Here is a 13,473-nt window from a genome sequence, read left to right on the forward strand (position 1 = left end):
ATGTTGTCAATCAAACAATTCCTGATTGTTCAGTGGGTTCCCAGTTGTGTATTTCCAACATCAGCACTGCTCAGATTTGCTTCAAGACCCTCGTTACAAAAAAAAAAAACCAAAACCAAACACCACTGAAAACCAACCAAACACACCTCTCCAAACCACAAGCTGCAAAACAAGCAAAAAAAAAAAATTAAAAATTGATGAAAGTACTCCAAAGCAAATATAAAAATAGTGAGGCAGAGGAAAAAAGGAAGTGGATAGAAGTATTTAGTGACACCTGGTAAACGTATGGCTTTAGAAACATGGAGGGTTTTGTCCAATAAATTAAGTGCCACAGCTTGTGCAGTACATCCCCAGCCAGATGGGATGGACCTTTGTGTGACATCTCAGCTTAACAACCACACTCAATAACACAAGGAGCAATGCCAACACTGGTTTGGGACTAACACACACATCCTTGTGGACCAGAGGTGAGAAGCCTCTAACAACACCAAGCTGACACTGTAATAAAAATAAATACTATGTCTAGCCTCAAGCAATGGCAATTTCACAGGAAAAAAAAATCAATATTTTTCAGTCCAAGTGATTTTTATACCAGAATATTAGTTTCTAGTTTGAGATTTCAAGAACACCTATCAGTTTAATTTGCTAGTTTTAGTTTGTCTTAACTAAGGTGGGAACTTTCCTTTCTAACACAACATCCACACCCCTATCCTAGTTTCCCTGTGACAGTCCAACAGTGTCTGTGCTGCTGGCTGGATGACAGTTTAGAGCACCTACTGTACCTGGACAAGGATGAAAACTACCTGCAAATGTAGCACTTTGACACCTGCAAATACCAGAAGATTTTCAGTAATTGCTGCACTGGTGTGGTGCTGTAACCACCAAGCACAGTCACTCAATGATGGTCAAACAAGTATTTAAGGACACTGGGTGAGTCAATTGTGTGTTTAAATGCACATTCATCCCACACAGATCTTTCTGAATACTGATTCCTGTTCTGTATACTGTTAACAGTTCCTCAGGCTCTCAAGAGGTTTCATGAAAGGTTCAGTAGCTTCATCAATAATATGCACAGCTGTCAAACACCAAGTCAGTCAAACCTGAAGCGAGAACTCCTTCAAGGAAGTATAGTACAGGATATCAAAATGCTAATGCCTATGGATAAGTTTAATTAGAATGCAGAATAATCACCTAGAATAAATAGCTCAAACCAGAGAAAACTAAAACCTGCTGGAGGAAGGTAGATTAAAGAAAAGCTGTTCCCTCCAATTATAAACTGTGTCTTTGCTGGATAGATCCCTCTTTCCCATCTTCCTTTGCAGTCCATCAACTTCCAGTAGCTTCCAGGTTGTAGTCCACCAGGTACCTTCTGTCCATCACTAATACAGTTTAGTTGTACTATTGCAAGAAAGTCTCTTATTCCCCTTGGAAGTCTTCCTGCCTGTGTACTCATTGCCTGCATTCCTCACCTACCAGTCCAGAGCTGCACCTTGGCTAAAAGCACCCAAATTATCTTGGGGGAAGAAGGAGCTTTCCCCTCCACACCTGAGGGCTGCAGCCAGGATGCAAGAAGGCAAATTTTTTAAAAACAAAATCCAGCCCCCATCTCCCAATACTGGTGGTAGCACAATGATCCTAATAATAATATTATATTGCACAAATCAAAACTGTTAGGGACCAGCAAGATTAGACATTTCCTTGCAGAAGCACAGGAGTAGTTCTGTCAAGCACTTCCCAAGGAACAGGTGCAATCATCCTCAATAAACATGTTCCTTAAGACAAAGGTTATAACTTGGCTGTCTGAGCAGTGCTGGGAACATTGCAAAAGCCACTGTGAATAAAGCACAAATGCAATGTTAACCTTATTCTGTCTACACATGTATCCATATTTATCACATAAGCAAGAACCACTGCAAATGAGCTGTAATTTAAAATCAATAGGAATGCAAAAGGGGCAATGTGGTTAGGAACAAAACAGGTAACAGGTATTTCCCACCTTTGTGTAGTAATTTTTTTCAACTTTTACTTTTTTAAGATGCTATGCAGACACAGACCTGGTTGGGCTGCCTGCTTCTCAAACTTCATCTTTTCTTCTCTGGCTCTGTCCTCTGCATTTACAGGAATCCCAGAGTCATCCCGAGGAATTATCTTCCCATGGAAAGGGCACTTGAGAAAGAAAGTGGGAGAAAGAAAAAATCTCACAGGTTTTGAATGGAAAGAAAATGTTTACACTTTATTCAACTCAGCTTAAAGTTGGAAATTGGAAATGAACAACAAAACTACACTTGACTCCCAGTCCTCTTTAGAAAACATCAGAATCCCATAAACATCATGAGTTTCATATATTCAGAACCTCAAAGAAATAAGCTCTTTTTGAAACAAACATCCAATTTAAAGAGACCAGGTGGCACATCCTTTCAAGTCTGGAACCAGGGCACCAATGCTGCATCATATATTGTTGTTTATGCTATATCTCTATCCTGTAACAGTCCCATTAAAATACTGAAGTGCATTGAGATCCTTCAATCTCAGATAATACAGGAGGAACAGGGATACTAGAATAAAGTATTTAAGCAAAGTAGTTCTGCTCAACAGAGCTCATAATCTGAGGCTGTGTAGAATTTAGCTTTCATAAAACTTAATTCATAAATAAAATTTCTTTGCCCCTCAAACATGTAGATTTCTAGAAACAGTTAATATCAAATATGCTCTGAGGAAAAATTTTCAGCAAGGAACTATCTCTGCCTTACTGCCAGATACTCACACATCACAGTAATAAATAAAATCCAAATAACCTACAATGAATGCCAAAAAATTAAATTAAATTTAAATTAAAAATTTAAAATTAAATTTCTTTAAATGTTTACAGCTTCTTTACCAAGAGGATGTTTCCCTTACAAAGCATATAGTAACAATGAACTTCTCCAACACAATGTTCTCCCACTCTCTTGAGCTATACTTAAAATGTGAAAAAAATGTTTATGGATGTTCTAAGGAGATCTTCTCCACACAGCACAGATCTTGGAAGTTATGCAGTTTGGTGCCTACCTTAATTCGATCTTGTCTTTCACACAGAGTTCCATCTGGCATGGGTGCTCGACATTTATGTTTTACTGGCTCAAACTTGCCAGCAAATGTTATATACCTGGTTTTTAACATTTCTGTTATTTCTTTATTTTCCACCTCTTCCTCTACTTCACTGGGTGCCCAAAATCGATGCTCAGAGGTAAATCTGGGAAAACAACCAATGAAAATAATTCACACGAAATTGTAAGAAAACACATAGAGAACCATTATCAACCTGTGCTAAACTCACATGTGAAAGGAAGGGAAGCATTACTAGTGAATTAAAAAACCCAGGAAATCTACCAGTCTTTCTTATATCTCCTGTATTATGAAAATACTTTTAAAACACCACCAAAGCCTGTCTAGTATTGATTTCCTGTTTAACCTGCTAAGCTATTACAAGTCTTAGCTTTAGTTCATGATCTGACATCCAGAGTCAGTTATCCAATTTCCAGATTCAGTGAATAACTTTGTAATTCTGTACTTAACATTCTTCATAACAAAATACTTCTATGATTAAGCACAGAAGACAGATCAAGTAGGAAACAGTTTGATTTTAATGTGTCTGATCTTATTCCTGATAGCTGGACTCCTGCAGCAGCAGAGAAGCAGAAGCTGAAATCAGAGGATCTTACAGTCAACTGAGACCAAGGGAAAGAGCAAACAATCAGCTGAGCCTCATACGGATTCTTTATTCCAGGTTCTCCTACACAGTGTCCATAAATCTGAGAAATTATCAGGTGTTCCTCTAGAAAATTAAGCTAATCCATTGAAAATCTATTTTGAAATTAGAGACCTTACACATATTTACAGATATATAGGCAAACAAAGATTTTTCTCAACAACATTCATATAATTTCATTTTGGCCACCCTGAGCTGCCAACAGTCTTTAGTGAAAAACAGGCAACCCTAGAGAGCAATTACCTGACTCATTTTAGATGCTAATCTTAGGAGGCAATGATGGTCCCTCTGATGATAAATGTTTCTTTCTTGTAATCATGAAAAGAAATTAGGGTGATCATCTTAAGCTTAGGTATCTAATTTTAAGATATCTGAAGCTAACAACAATCCAACCCAAATTTAAGGAAATATTAAGTTAAAGAGGAAAAAAATATAGCTAAACTAAGGAAAAAAAAATGCAGCTTGCATGTCTGCTGCTCATGACAAGCAAGATGGAGATACCTAGATGACAGATGTCTTGATAAGGACATAAAATTCCTAAAGGAACCTTGCAATCCCTTTCTTCCACATAGTTCTTCGACCCAATCAGTTCCAGAGTTATTTGAGAGGATTTTCTCTATCCATATCCAATTCTTCTCCCTCACTAATATCCATTCTGAGACTGCTTTCTGTACACTGCAGAGCCATATATATCTGAACACTGGCTTCACTCATCACACCAGTCACAACTTGGTAAAGCACATAAGCTAATACTTGAAAAAATTACTTTAGAGGGTCTGAAAAGTTTTGATTAATTTTATCTGACCAAGTTTTCAGCAGATGACAAGGAGAAAGACAAGTAGAGGAAAATATCTGACCATAGCAACCTACAATATATATAGCTGCTGGTTTTAATGCAATAGTTGAGGATTTGAACTATGTAAAGAGGTTAGAACTAGGTTAAAAAGGGATTAAGAAAACTCTGAAACTTCTGATTTGCCATCATCAGAAAAATGTTCAATAAAATTCTTTTTAAACAGATTGATTCTATCCAGTAATTTCTCCATCAAATACAACTCATTAGTGCCAGGGAAATGCTAACCTGCCATAAAGTTCAAATAATTTTCTTCTGGTAAATTAGGGGATAGAAGCAAAAGAGTTCCAGTGGAGGCTAATTCAACAATAAACACAGTAATGTATTTTCACAGTTTTTGGTTAAACAAGATATTTTTAATTACACACTTCTACAGTGTAGCAAAAAACCCCAAAAGCCCTGAGACTCTTTCTAAAAAATCAGTGTTACATCAGCCCAATGTTTGAATGGTACAGTATTTTAGCTTCAAAAATTATGTGGCAAGATTGTACAATAGACAGTTAATAAAATAATGACATCAATTTCTTATTTGCTTTGTTTAATGCAATACTGAAAGCAAGACTGACTGGCAGCTCTGTGTCACTAACCTTGCAGCCACATGGAGAGGAGAGCATTCCTATAAAAGGCACAATACAGGATTTTTACATGCAGGCAATCTTACAGAATCTCTTAGTAAAATTCTAGTGTCCTTTGGTGGTCTGAACTCCCCTCCCCCTCTAAATTATCAAATTACAGTTACATGAGAATGAAGAAGCATTTAACAGTTGTGCATGTCAACCCTGCCAGTTAGGAAATAGTTCTATTTATTATATTAGTAATTTCTGTCTCTCTTCCCCTAACTATGCACCAAACAAATGTCAAGAATATTAAAACTATGTTTTGCCCTATGTATTGTTGACCAATAATTGGGAGCTGAACTTAAATTAACCTGATTCCTACATAAATATTAATACATATTACTGTTTACTACAAGCATATAACTTATTTTCTCCCAACATAACTTCCAAGCAGATGAGAAAAGAACAAAGCAGTGGGTTTGTTTTCTGATTTCTTGTTGTAAGTTAAGCAACATTATAAACAGGCAGACACTTGTTTGAAAAAATGATTCACATGTCAAGTAAACCCTGTTCGTAAGATGGATCAGAAAAGGAACAGATCATCAACTAAAAGATGAGAAAGATCAACACCTCACTCACATTTAGAGTGCTCCTAATCCAGATAAATAACAGAGGCTTTAATGGCAATGACACAGCAATGAGGAGGAAGAGGAGGAGAAATAAAAGACAAGTAATGGTTAACTAAAATCTAAGAGAAAGCTCTTGGAGAACTGCTGCCCTCTTACAATGAATTTATATAATCTTAATTTCTGATCTGACAGGAAGCTTATAAAAACATTGAATAAATATAAATTCTAATCCCAGATGCTTACAGAGATCCTGAAGCAAGTGCAAAATGGGCTAATTCAGACATTCTAGTCACAGTCAGTGCTGCACCAGCTATTTTTTTCTCTGCTCCTAAGAGTGAGCTGGTTGAATTCAAGGAGGGTAGATGAGTTTGGAAGGTCCATGCTTTCCAAAATAAGTCTGTTAAGCTGACATAGCAGACTCTACACAATTCAACACTGCACAGCACACACTATCTTCTGCTCCCCCCACAAAAAACCCCAACAAAACTTCTTTAGAAAATCTTCCTGGTAGCTACATTCTCACTGTCAAAGTCTTAATTTATTGTAAATGCTGTGATTAAGTAAATGCACTGTTGAATGAAATGGAAAGACTTTTCCACTTCAGATTTTAAAAATTCAAATTCCATACACATCCCATATGTGTTGTCTATTTTTCAGTTTGTTTTTTTCCCCTAAGAATCTTACAGAGCCAGTATGGGTGCATATAGAAATGCTAAAGGAGATGACTGATAACTACCTTAATTTTTCAGTAAGTCTATTTTATACCTGGGTCAATGGTATTGTGTGTGCAGAGTTACTTAAATTATCTTTAGTTAGATTGGCACATCTGTAGTTATAGACTGTATGGTTCAGAAGTGTGCCCTCTATTTTATTGGGAAGCATAAAAATAAAACAGTACAGCATGAGGCAGACAGGCAGTGAAATATGCTTCTGATTTCACTTATGACTTGAATAACTCATTTGCAATGTAAAATAAGGCCTTACTACCTTTTTGGCATTATCACAGACAAATGCTTCTTAAAGCCCTGCTGAAAATCTTTTCATAGGCTTTGAAGAGCCTATACCACATGAGATGGAATCCAAAGCCTGGGTTGACTGTGGTAAAGCACTTTTATGCATCAAATGGCACCAGTTTTTGGTAATTTAGAAGATATTCAGCGAAATCAGGTGCAGAGGCAAAGATTTCCTCTTGTTCCTTTCTGCCATGACTGTTATAGCACTGTGATTACAGGCTGGGGGTATTTTTCTTTGTTTTGGTAATAAAACAAACTAAGTTAAAGTAATATGCTAAGAATATAGCAGCTTAATTTGCAACCCAGCCAGTCAATGATTTTTGCCTTGTTCAAGCCAGGTATGACACACATTGATACCAAAGTTCTGGTGGACTTAAATGAAATTTATACATAGAGAGAGGATATTGCAACCCAACTTCCATTTAAAAATTCTAAAAGGGGTTTTAAAAACGGACTGCTAGAAATAAATTCTGATGTGTTCCTACCACCTCTACTCCCCAGCAGTGCTAAAGCTTTCCCTAAGTCAGCAATGCTTCATGAAACACAAAACCTCCTAAATAGCAATGGAAAGTGAAAGATCCAAATCCAAATCCTGTAACCGCACCTTTCTCTTGTGTGACTGAATAAGCATATCAGTTTCCTCAATTACCACTCTGTAAAGTCAAGAAAAACACTTCCCCAGCCTTTCTCCTACCTTGCCTGCTACTTATTTAGTCCTTAAAGTCTCCAGCTCAGGGAATGTCTATCGCACACTTGGCAGAGCCCTTTGCATAAAGAGGTACCAGCTTAAATTGGAGTAACTAATGCCATGCTGCAAACATAAAAAGAGCAGGGAAAAAAATTGCTTTGAAGCATCAAAGGATATTTATATTTAATTAGTATCACATCTTCTCCAAACAAATAACATTTAAAGGTAGAATTTCTGACTTTGTTTATGGGTCCTACAACACAAGGTAAAGAGGAAAAGCAATTATCAAAAGAAATAGCAGTCACCTCACTGAATGACCTCTGAGTATAAGTAAATCTGTTTATTTATTTAATTTGTTTTAAAAGAAAAAGAGCATTACTTGATAATCTTCCCAGCACTTGGCTGATCCTCTCCCCAGTAGTGAAGATCTAACCCAAAAGGCATGAGGGGAGCTTTAGCTCTTTCTTCTAGTTTTCTTCTTTTACTGTCAGGATCTTCCAAGTTTGCCGTCTCAGAAGTTGCAGATTCACTGGAGAAAATTGATGAGAAGTCAATAACAGGACACCAATGACTACAACAACTTTTCTTCTGTTCTCATTAGATTTTTCTAGACCAGCACTAATACTACCTTACACATACAATTACAACTACTTTTACAAGGTAGTCCTTTTTTTTTTAAAGGCAAACCATATGACACCACACACTCTCTATGCAGCTCACTGCATGTTCTGCTAATCCTGGCTAATACATATCACACTGTGGGGCAGAAGTCCAGAGATCTGATGGGGCAGCAGTGGATCATGCATGTTGATGTGGTACTGAAAATCTCAGATTAATTCCAGTTTGCTTCGTTTTGGGGGCTTTCCTGGCCCATGCAGAAGTGTCTGTCCAGGAACATGCCAATAAGCAGAGGATTCCAGCCTTATCCTCAAATCACAGCCAAATGCTCGGCAAGACTGGAGTTTCACCAAACTTTGAACAGGATTGATAACAAATATGTCTTTGGAAGCAATAGAACCACCTCCAGGCACCACTGACAGCATAAGTCACTGGGAACAAAGAGATGTTGAAACTACTTGCTAACTGAAGATTAGGATACACTCTGCTTAGCTGCAAACAAAATTTACCCAAATAAATGGGGTGGGGGGTGTTGTTAGCAAGGAAGGGAACAGTGTATTTTCATAAAGGCCATTTACACCAAGTAAGGTCTGTATTGACTGAGCAATAAAAGATTCCTTAAAAGATCCTGGTGCAATCACCAACAAAATCCCAAACATTAAGCAACGAATGTAACTTCAAAATGAGACCCAAGTCAGCCTTGTCAGCTTGCCTGGTCTATGAATGCTTTCCTGTGTGCTGTCATGACTAATAAACACAAGAGCAAGAGGTTTGTACAAGAATTAAAACAAAGATGACCTGTCTTGAGGAGATGGTAACTTTGGTAGTTTGTCTCTAATAAGTTTCAGTGTGGCAGCTGCACAGGTTGGATCAAGTTCATCCTCATTCCCTTTGAGCTGAGTGTGGGAGCTCAGCGGAGCCGCTCCTGTTGACGCCTTCATCACCGGCGCTTTTGGAGGTGACTGGGGTTCCAGCCCTGCAAAATAAACCTTGATGTTTAAGAGTGATTCACTTCTCCCACCCTCACAGTCCCACCCAAACAGCTCAGGGTGCTGACTATGTCTTCCTGATTTCAGTTTGCCATTAGACATCAATCCCATTCAGAGCGAAATGGAATTATTTAGAGAACATTTGTCTTTCACAGATACTACGCCACACAGTTTGCCAGGAGAAAATATCTAAGTGCTGGCAGAAGCAGGAAGTATGACCAGAGAGTCTGTCCAAAAGACAGCAAATGCCTGAGCTACCCCTGAGGAATGAGCTCTCTGCAAGGCAGTGCCAGGCACTGATGTTCAGCACCAGCAGCTCAGTGGTGGGGTAACTTGAATTACTTTATACAGCCAGATTAGAGATTCAGCATGGACTGTAAGGACAGGTAAGGTGCTGTTAGCACCTGCATCTACTTGCTGAGCAGGAGGAGCAACTCCATCAGCCAGTAGTAGCTACAAGAACTTTTCAGCCAATAACAGCTAAAATTGGAAAGATATGATCCCTCACACCAATGTGGTCTGTCCCCTCAAAAAGCCTTTTTATAAAATAATTTCTTATGCAAGGTCTCATCCCTCAAGAAATATCCCTAAATTTTATACAAAAATATTCATAATTTCATAAATCTAAGTTTTTCAGCAAATTATCTGAGCTTTCTTATGAAAAATAACTAAAGTCTATCTAACATGTTTTTGCTGTTACTTATTTGTAACTTTTAATCTTTTTCCCAATTCTAACCAGCCCTGAAGCCACATTCAGAAGTATGCTTACTTTTTAAGTCATTAAATGTATCACAATATATTAAGCAGAAAAGGAAAAGCTAATGTGGTATCTGTGACCAGCCACCTGAGTAGGAAATTGCAAGACCCATAGTAGCAGGGAGGCTTGGTACACAAAATATTTTTATTTAGGAGAATAATGAATTTTCCATGAACAAAATTAGAACAATTTGCTGTGACCCATCTTACCACCTTCTAAGGTTTTCCAGTAATTCATCCTGACCTTGATTCGTTTGCATCACTCATTCCCTTTAACCCACAGGATGCACAGATGGCACCAGCCACAGGCCAAGGTGCTGATCACCTTTGGGATCCACCTTCTAGGAACACATTTTCCAAGTACCTAGATCAGGAGCAGAGTCCTTGTGCAGGGAATGACATCCAAACCTGTTTTCCAAAGCTCCAAGCTCAGGGCACTGAGAAGGATACCTGTTAAACCTAATTCCTGGACAGCCTCTCTCCAGAGACAGGAACAATCCTAATTCAAAATCCAGAGTCCATCCTGCTGCTGAGCACATCTGGCACTAACAAAAGCTATGAACACTCTACATTCTCCAAAGTCAACAAACCTTTGAAGAACATTATCCAAAAAAAAAAAAAACAAAAACCCAAAAAACATTTCAACAACTAATGTCTGCACTAGAAAACAGTCTCAATATTAGCAGAAGGACCAGGAATAAAGGAAATGGTAATTAAATATAATAGGATGGATCTAAGCAGATAAATACCTAAGTTAAATAGCAAAAGAAATAATTTCATTACACTTATTAGGCTGTGGACTTGCTGTTCAAGAGAGAGAATGGTGCCTCCACAAAAATGTGCTTTTAAACAGCACTTCAGTAACATAATAATGCAGGAATTTTGAATTTATGTCCCTGGAAAGGGGGCAGGGCAAGGCTCCATCTCAGTTCACATCACAGGCTAGAAAGGGAAAATGCCTTTCTCAGGTGCTTTTATTGAAGTGAAACTGATCCCAAAACACTATTGTAACCACACTTTAGAATCATCAGTATTTGGAGAAGTAAACTTCCTTTAAATGATAGAAGCAGGGCCTCTGGCATGAAGAAGGTTAACTGAGAAGAATATGTCATAGGTTATCTGTAATGCAGAACTGCTTAGACTGTATTTAGCATTTAAACTGCTTTCTTTTTCTTTTTTTTTTTTTTTTTAAAGGACTCTTTCTTGAAAAGCATTGTTTAAAGCAAATGTTTTGAGAGCACTTGTATGGGTACTATTTGCAAATAGTAAAAAATAGAAGACAGTAGGTTTGTGTCACTCACACACCTCTCATCTTCAGAGGAAATATGTGCATATGTATTAAAAGTTCTCAGAAAGCCCTATTTTTTCCATTTCTTTTACTGTGATGTTTACAGGAAGCATGACTGCTTGTTCACAACACTGGTTTTGTTGAGGAGGAGGGGAACAGCAAAGACAAGCAGTCAGCAACAGACAGGAAAGGCAAGAGAGATAAATGGACAATGTGACATTTAGACAGATAAAAATCACATCTGGAAGATCAATACAGGAATTCTTAAGAGTAACAAGAACAAAATATTTTCTCATTGATTTCTTATTTTAAACCATTAACAGAAAAATAGCTAAAAGTAGATACACTAAGACATCACCTCTACTGTGGAGTTTTAAAGAAGTATTTGTGTATGAAAGTAGTTTTTGCTAACAGGATAAAGACAAGAGCAACCAGGCAAATAGCCTCAGCTGAATGGTGTCCCATGTCAGGGTGGTGCTGCTTTGTTTTGGTTTTAAAATATAGATGGGATTAAGTACAGTTTTAAAAGTAAAAATTCCTCTTCAGAATCCTCCTGCACTGTGTGGTGTATTTAGTAAGTACAGTCCCTGGGTTCAAATTCTGACAGTAGCAGCTTTGAGAAAGAATCATAAAAGTGTTTAAATCCTCCTTTTTGTTTAAATTGACCAAATGGCACCTATTGCCTGAAGCAATAAAGTAGCCCGTGTTCACAAGATAAATCGATAGAAGGAAAGAGAGAGGCTGGGGTTTCAGCTGAAGTTAGGCTGCTGAATGCTGACATTATTGATTTTAGCTAGTTCAGCTGGCCTTGTAATTAAAATGTAAATTTGAGAAAGAGATTATGTCCTGACAGAAATGGTGGGATTAGGGGGAGATAAAAGCCCCTCAGTGAAAATTCAGAGAAAAAGCAAGCCCAGGTTTCCTCAGCTGTGTGGATTTAGACGAAATCAAACTACTTCAGATTCACTGAAGTTTAATTGAAAAAACGGAGATAGAATATAAACAAGTATTATGGACTTTACCTTTCCTGAAAAAAAAATTAATAATTTCTGTTCCCCATTTGTTGAATCTTAGTCAAGCCAAGTGTATGTGATTTATATTAATACAGACACTGTCCCAGACTGTCAGGAAAATCCAGCAGTTCAGATATAATATTTCCCCACCTACTCTACTGAGTTTACAATGAAAATGCCTGCTGCTATTTTACTCAGGAAGCACAATAAGCTTTGGACTTTGTAAAGCTTCCCACTGCCTTTGAAAGTAGCCATGCTCATTTATGTGAAATGTTGGAATCCTCCTTTGGAAATTCAAATTAAAGAAAAAAATGTAACTATGGTACTTAACAAGAAGAGCTCACTAACATTACATAAACAATTTGGCTTACTGGAATTACAGAATACGTTGTTATACTCTCATTAATTCACCTTATTTATTACTGTTTTACAATCATAGTTAAGAACCAGAAAAGCTCTCAGAAAACACAACTTTGATATCAAGACCTTCCTGTAGCTTACACCCTGATATTTTAAGCTTCTTCCTTACGATTTTGCATCCCCTGGCCATTGCATAGATCCTCTGAGGGATACTGCTGTGGCAAACTACTTGAAAGTGTACCAATATTCTGTGCAGTGAGTATTGACTTCCAAGAACTTTAGTAGAAACCAAGTATATCTCATATCCTGTTACACTTTCTGGGAACTATATTTACATCGAAGGACCTCTCCTGAGAATGAGGAAAGTTTCCATGATCAGCTGACCAGGATGAATCAGAAGAAATATCTACAGTCAATAATTCTACATGGATGTTGAAGTATTTTTTGGGAAGGGATAAAAATTTTTCATAAATGTAAAAAGTTAATCTTCATTCTAAATACTGCATTACAAACAGTTTTACTCATTTATTGTCTTAAGTGTAGCTAGGTCTCTGTAGGTTCAAGCTGCACTAAATGATGTTCAGGTTGGATGTTAGGAAATATTTCTTCACTGAAAAGAGCAATTAAACATTGGAAGGTGCTCCCTGGGGAAGTGCTAGAGTCACCATCCCTGGAAGTATTCAAAAAATGAGTAGATCTGGCAACTCTGTGGTTTAGTGGGCATGGTGGTACTTAGTCAAAGGTTGGACTGGATGATTTTAGAGATCTTTTCCAATCTTAATGATAATTCTGTGTCCATATAGGACTTGTGTTTGTGCATATACATGTATACCAAAACACTCTAATATAATGAGGCAATCTCATTTGCAAACTTATAATTAAATATTTCTAGAGTTTTATATCCTAAGAGAAATGGAGACCACACACACATTTGATTACAGAAATCATGTTCAGTGATTTT

At 37.4% G+C, this 13,473-nt stretch overlaps 1 protein-coding gene across 2 annotated transcripts in view; it reads right to left on the reverse strand.

Moving 5' to 3' along the window:
• Positions 1 to 13,473, reverse strand: part of UVSSA (UV stimulated scaffold protein A) — a 47,276-nt gene that overhangs the window by 8,921 nt on the left and 24,882 nt on the right. The window contains exons 8-11 of one of the 2 annotated variants that reach the window (XM_015625034.3): positions 8,905 to 9,082; positions 7,868 to 8,017; positions 3,049 to 3,232; positions 2,055 to 2,166 (exon numbers count right to left, since the gene is read on the reverse strand). In XM_015625034.3, the coding sequence (XP_015480520.1) occupies positions 2,055 to 2,166; positions 3,049 to 3,232; positions 7,868 to 8,017; positions 8,905 to 9,082 (624 nt within the window). Of the gene's footprint in view, positions 1 to 1,996; positions 2,167 to 3,048; positions 3,233 to 7,867; positions 8,018 to 8,904; positions 9,083 to 13,473 lie in introns of both variants that reach the window. The other variant, XM_033513774.1, reaches the window with a different exon arrangement.

Source organism: Parus major, chromosome 4 (assembly GCF_001522545.3).
Source record: "Parus major isolate Abel chromosome 4, Parus_major1.1, whole genome shotgun sequence".
NCBI lineage: Eukaryota > Metazoa > Chordata > Aves > Passeriformes > Paridae > Parus > Parus major.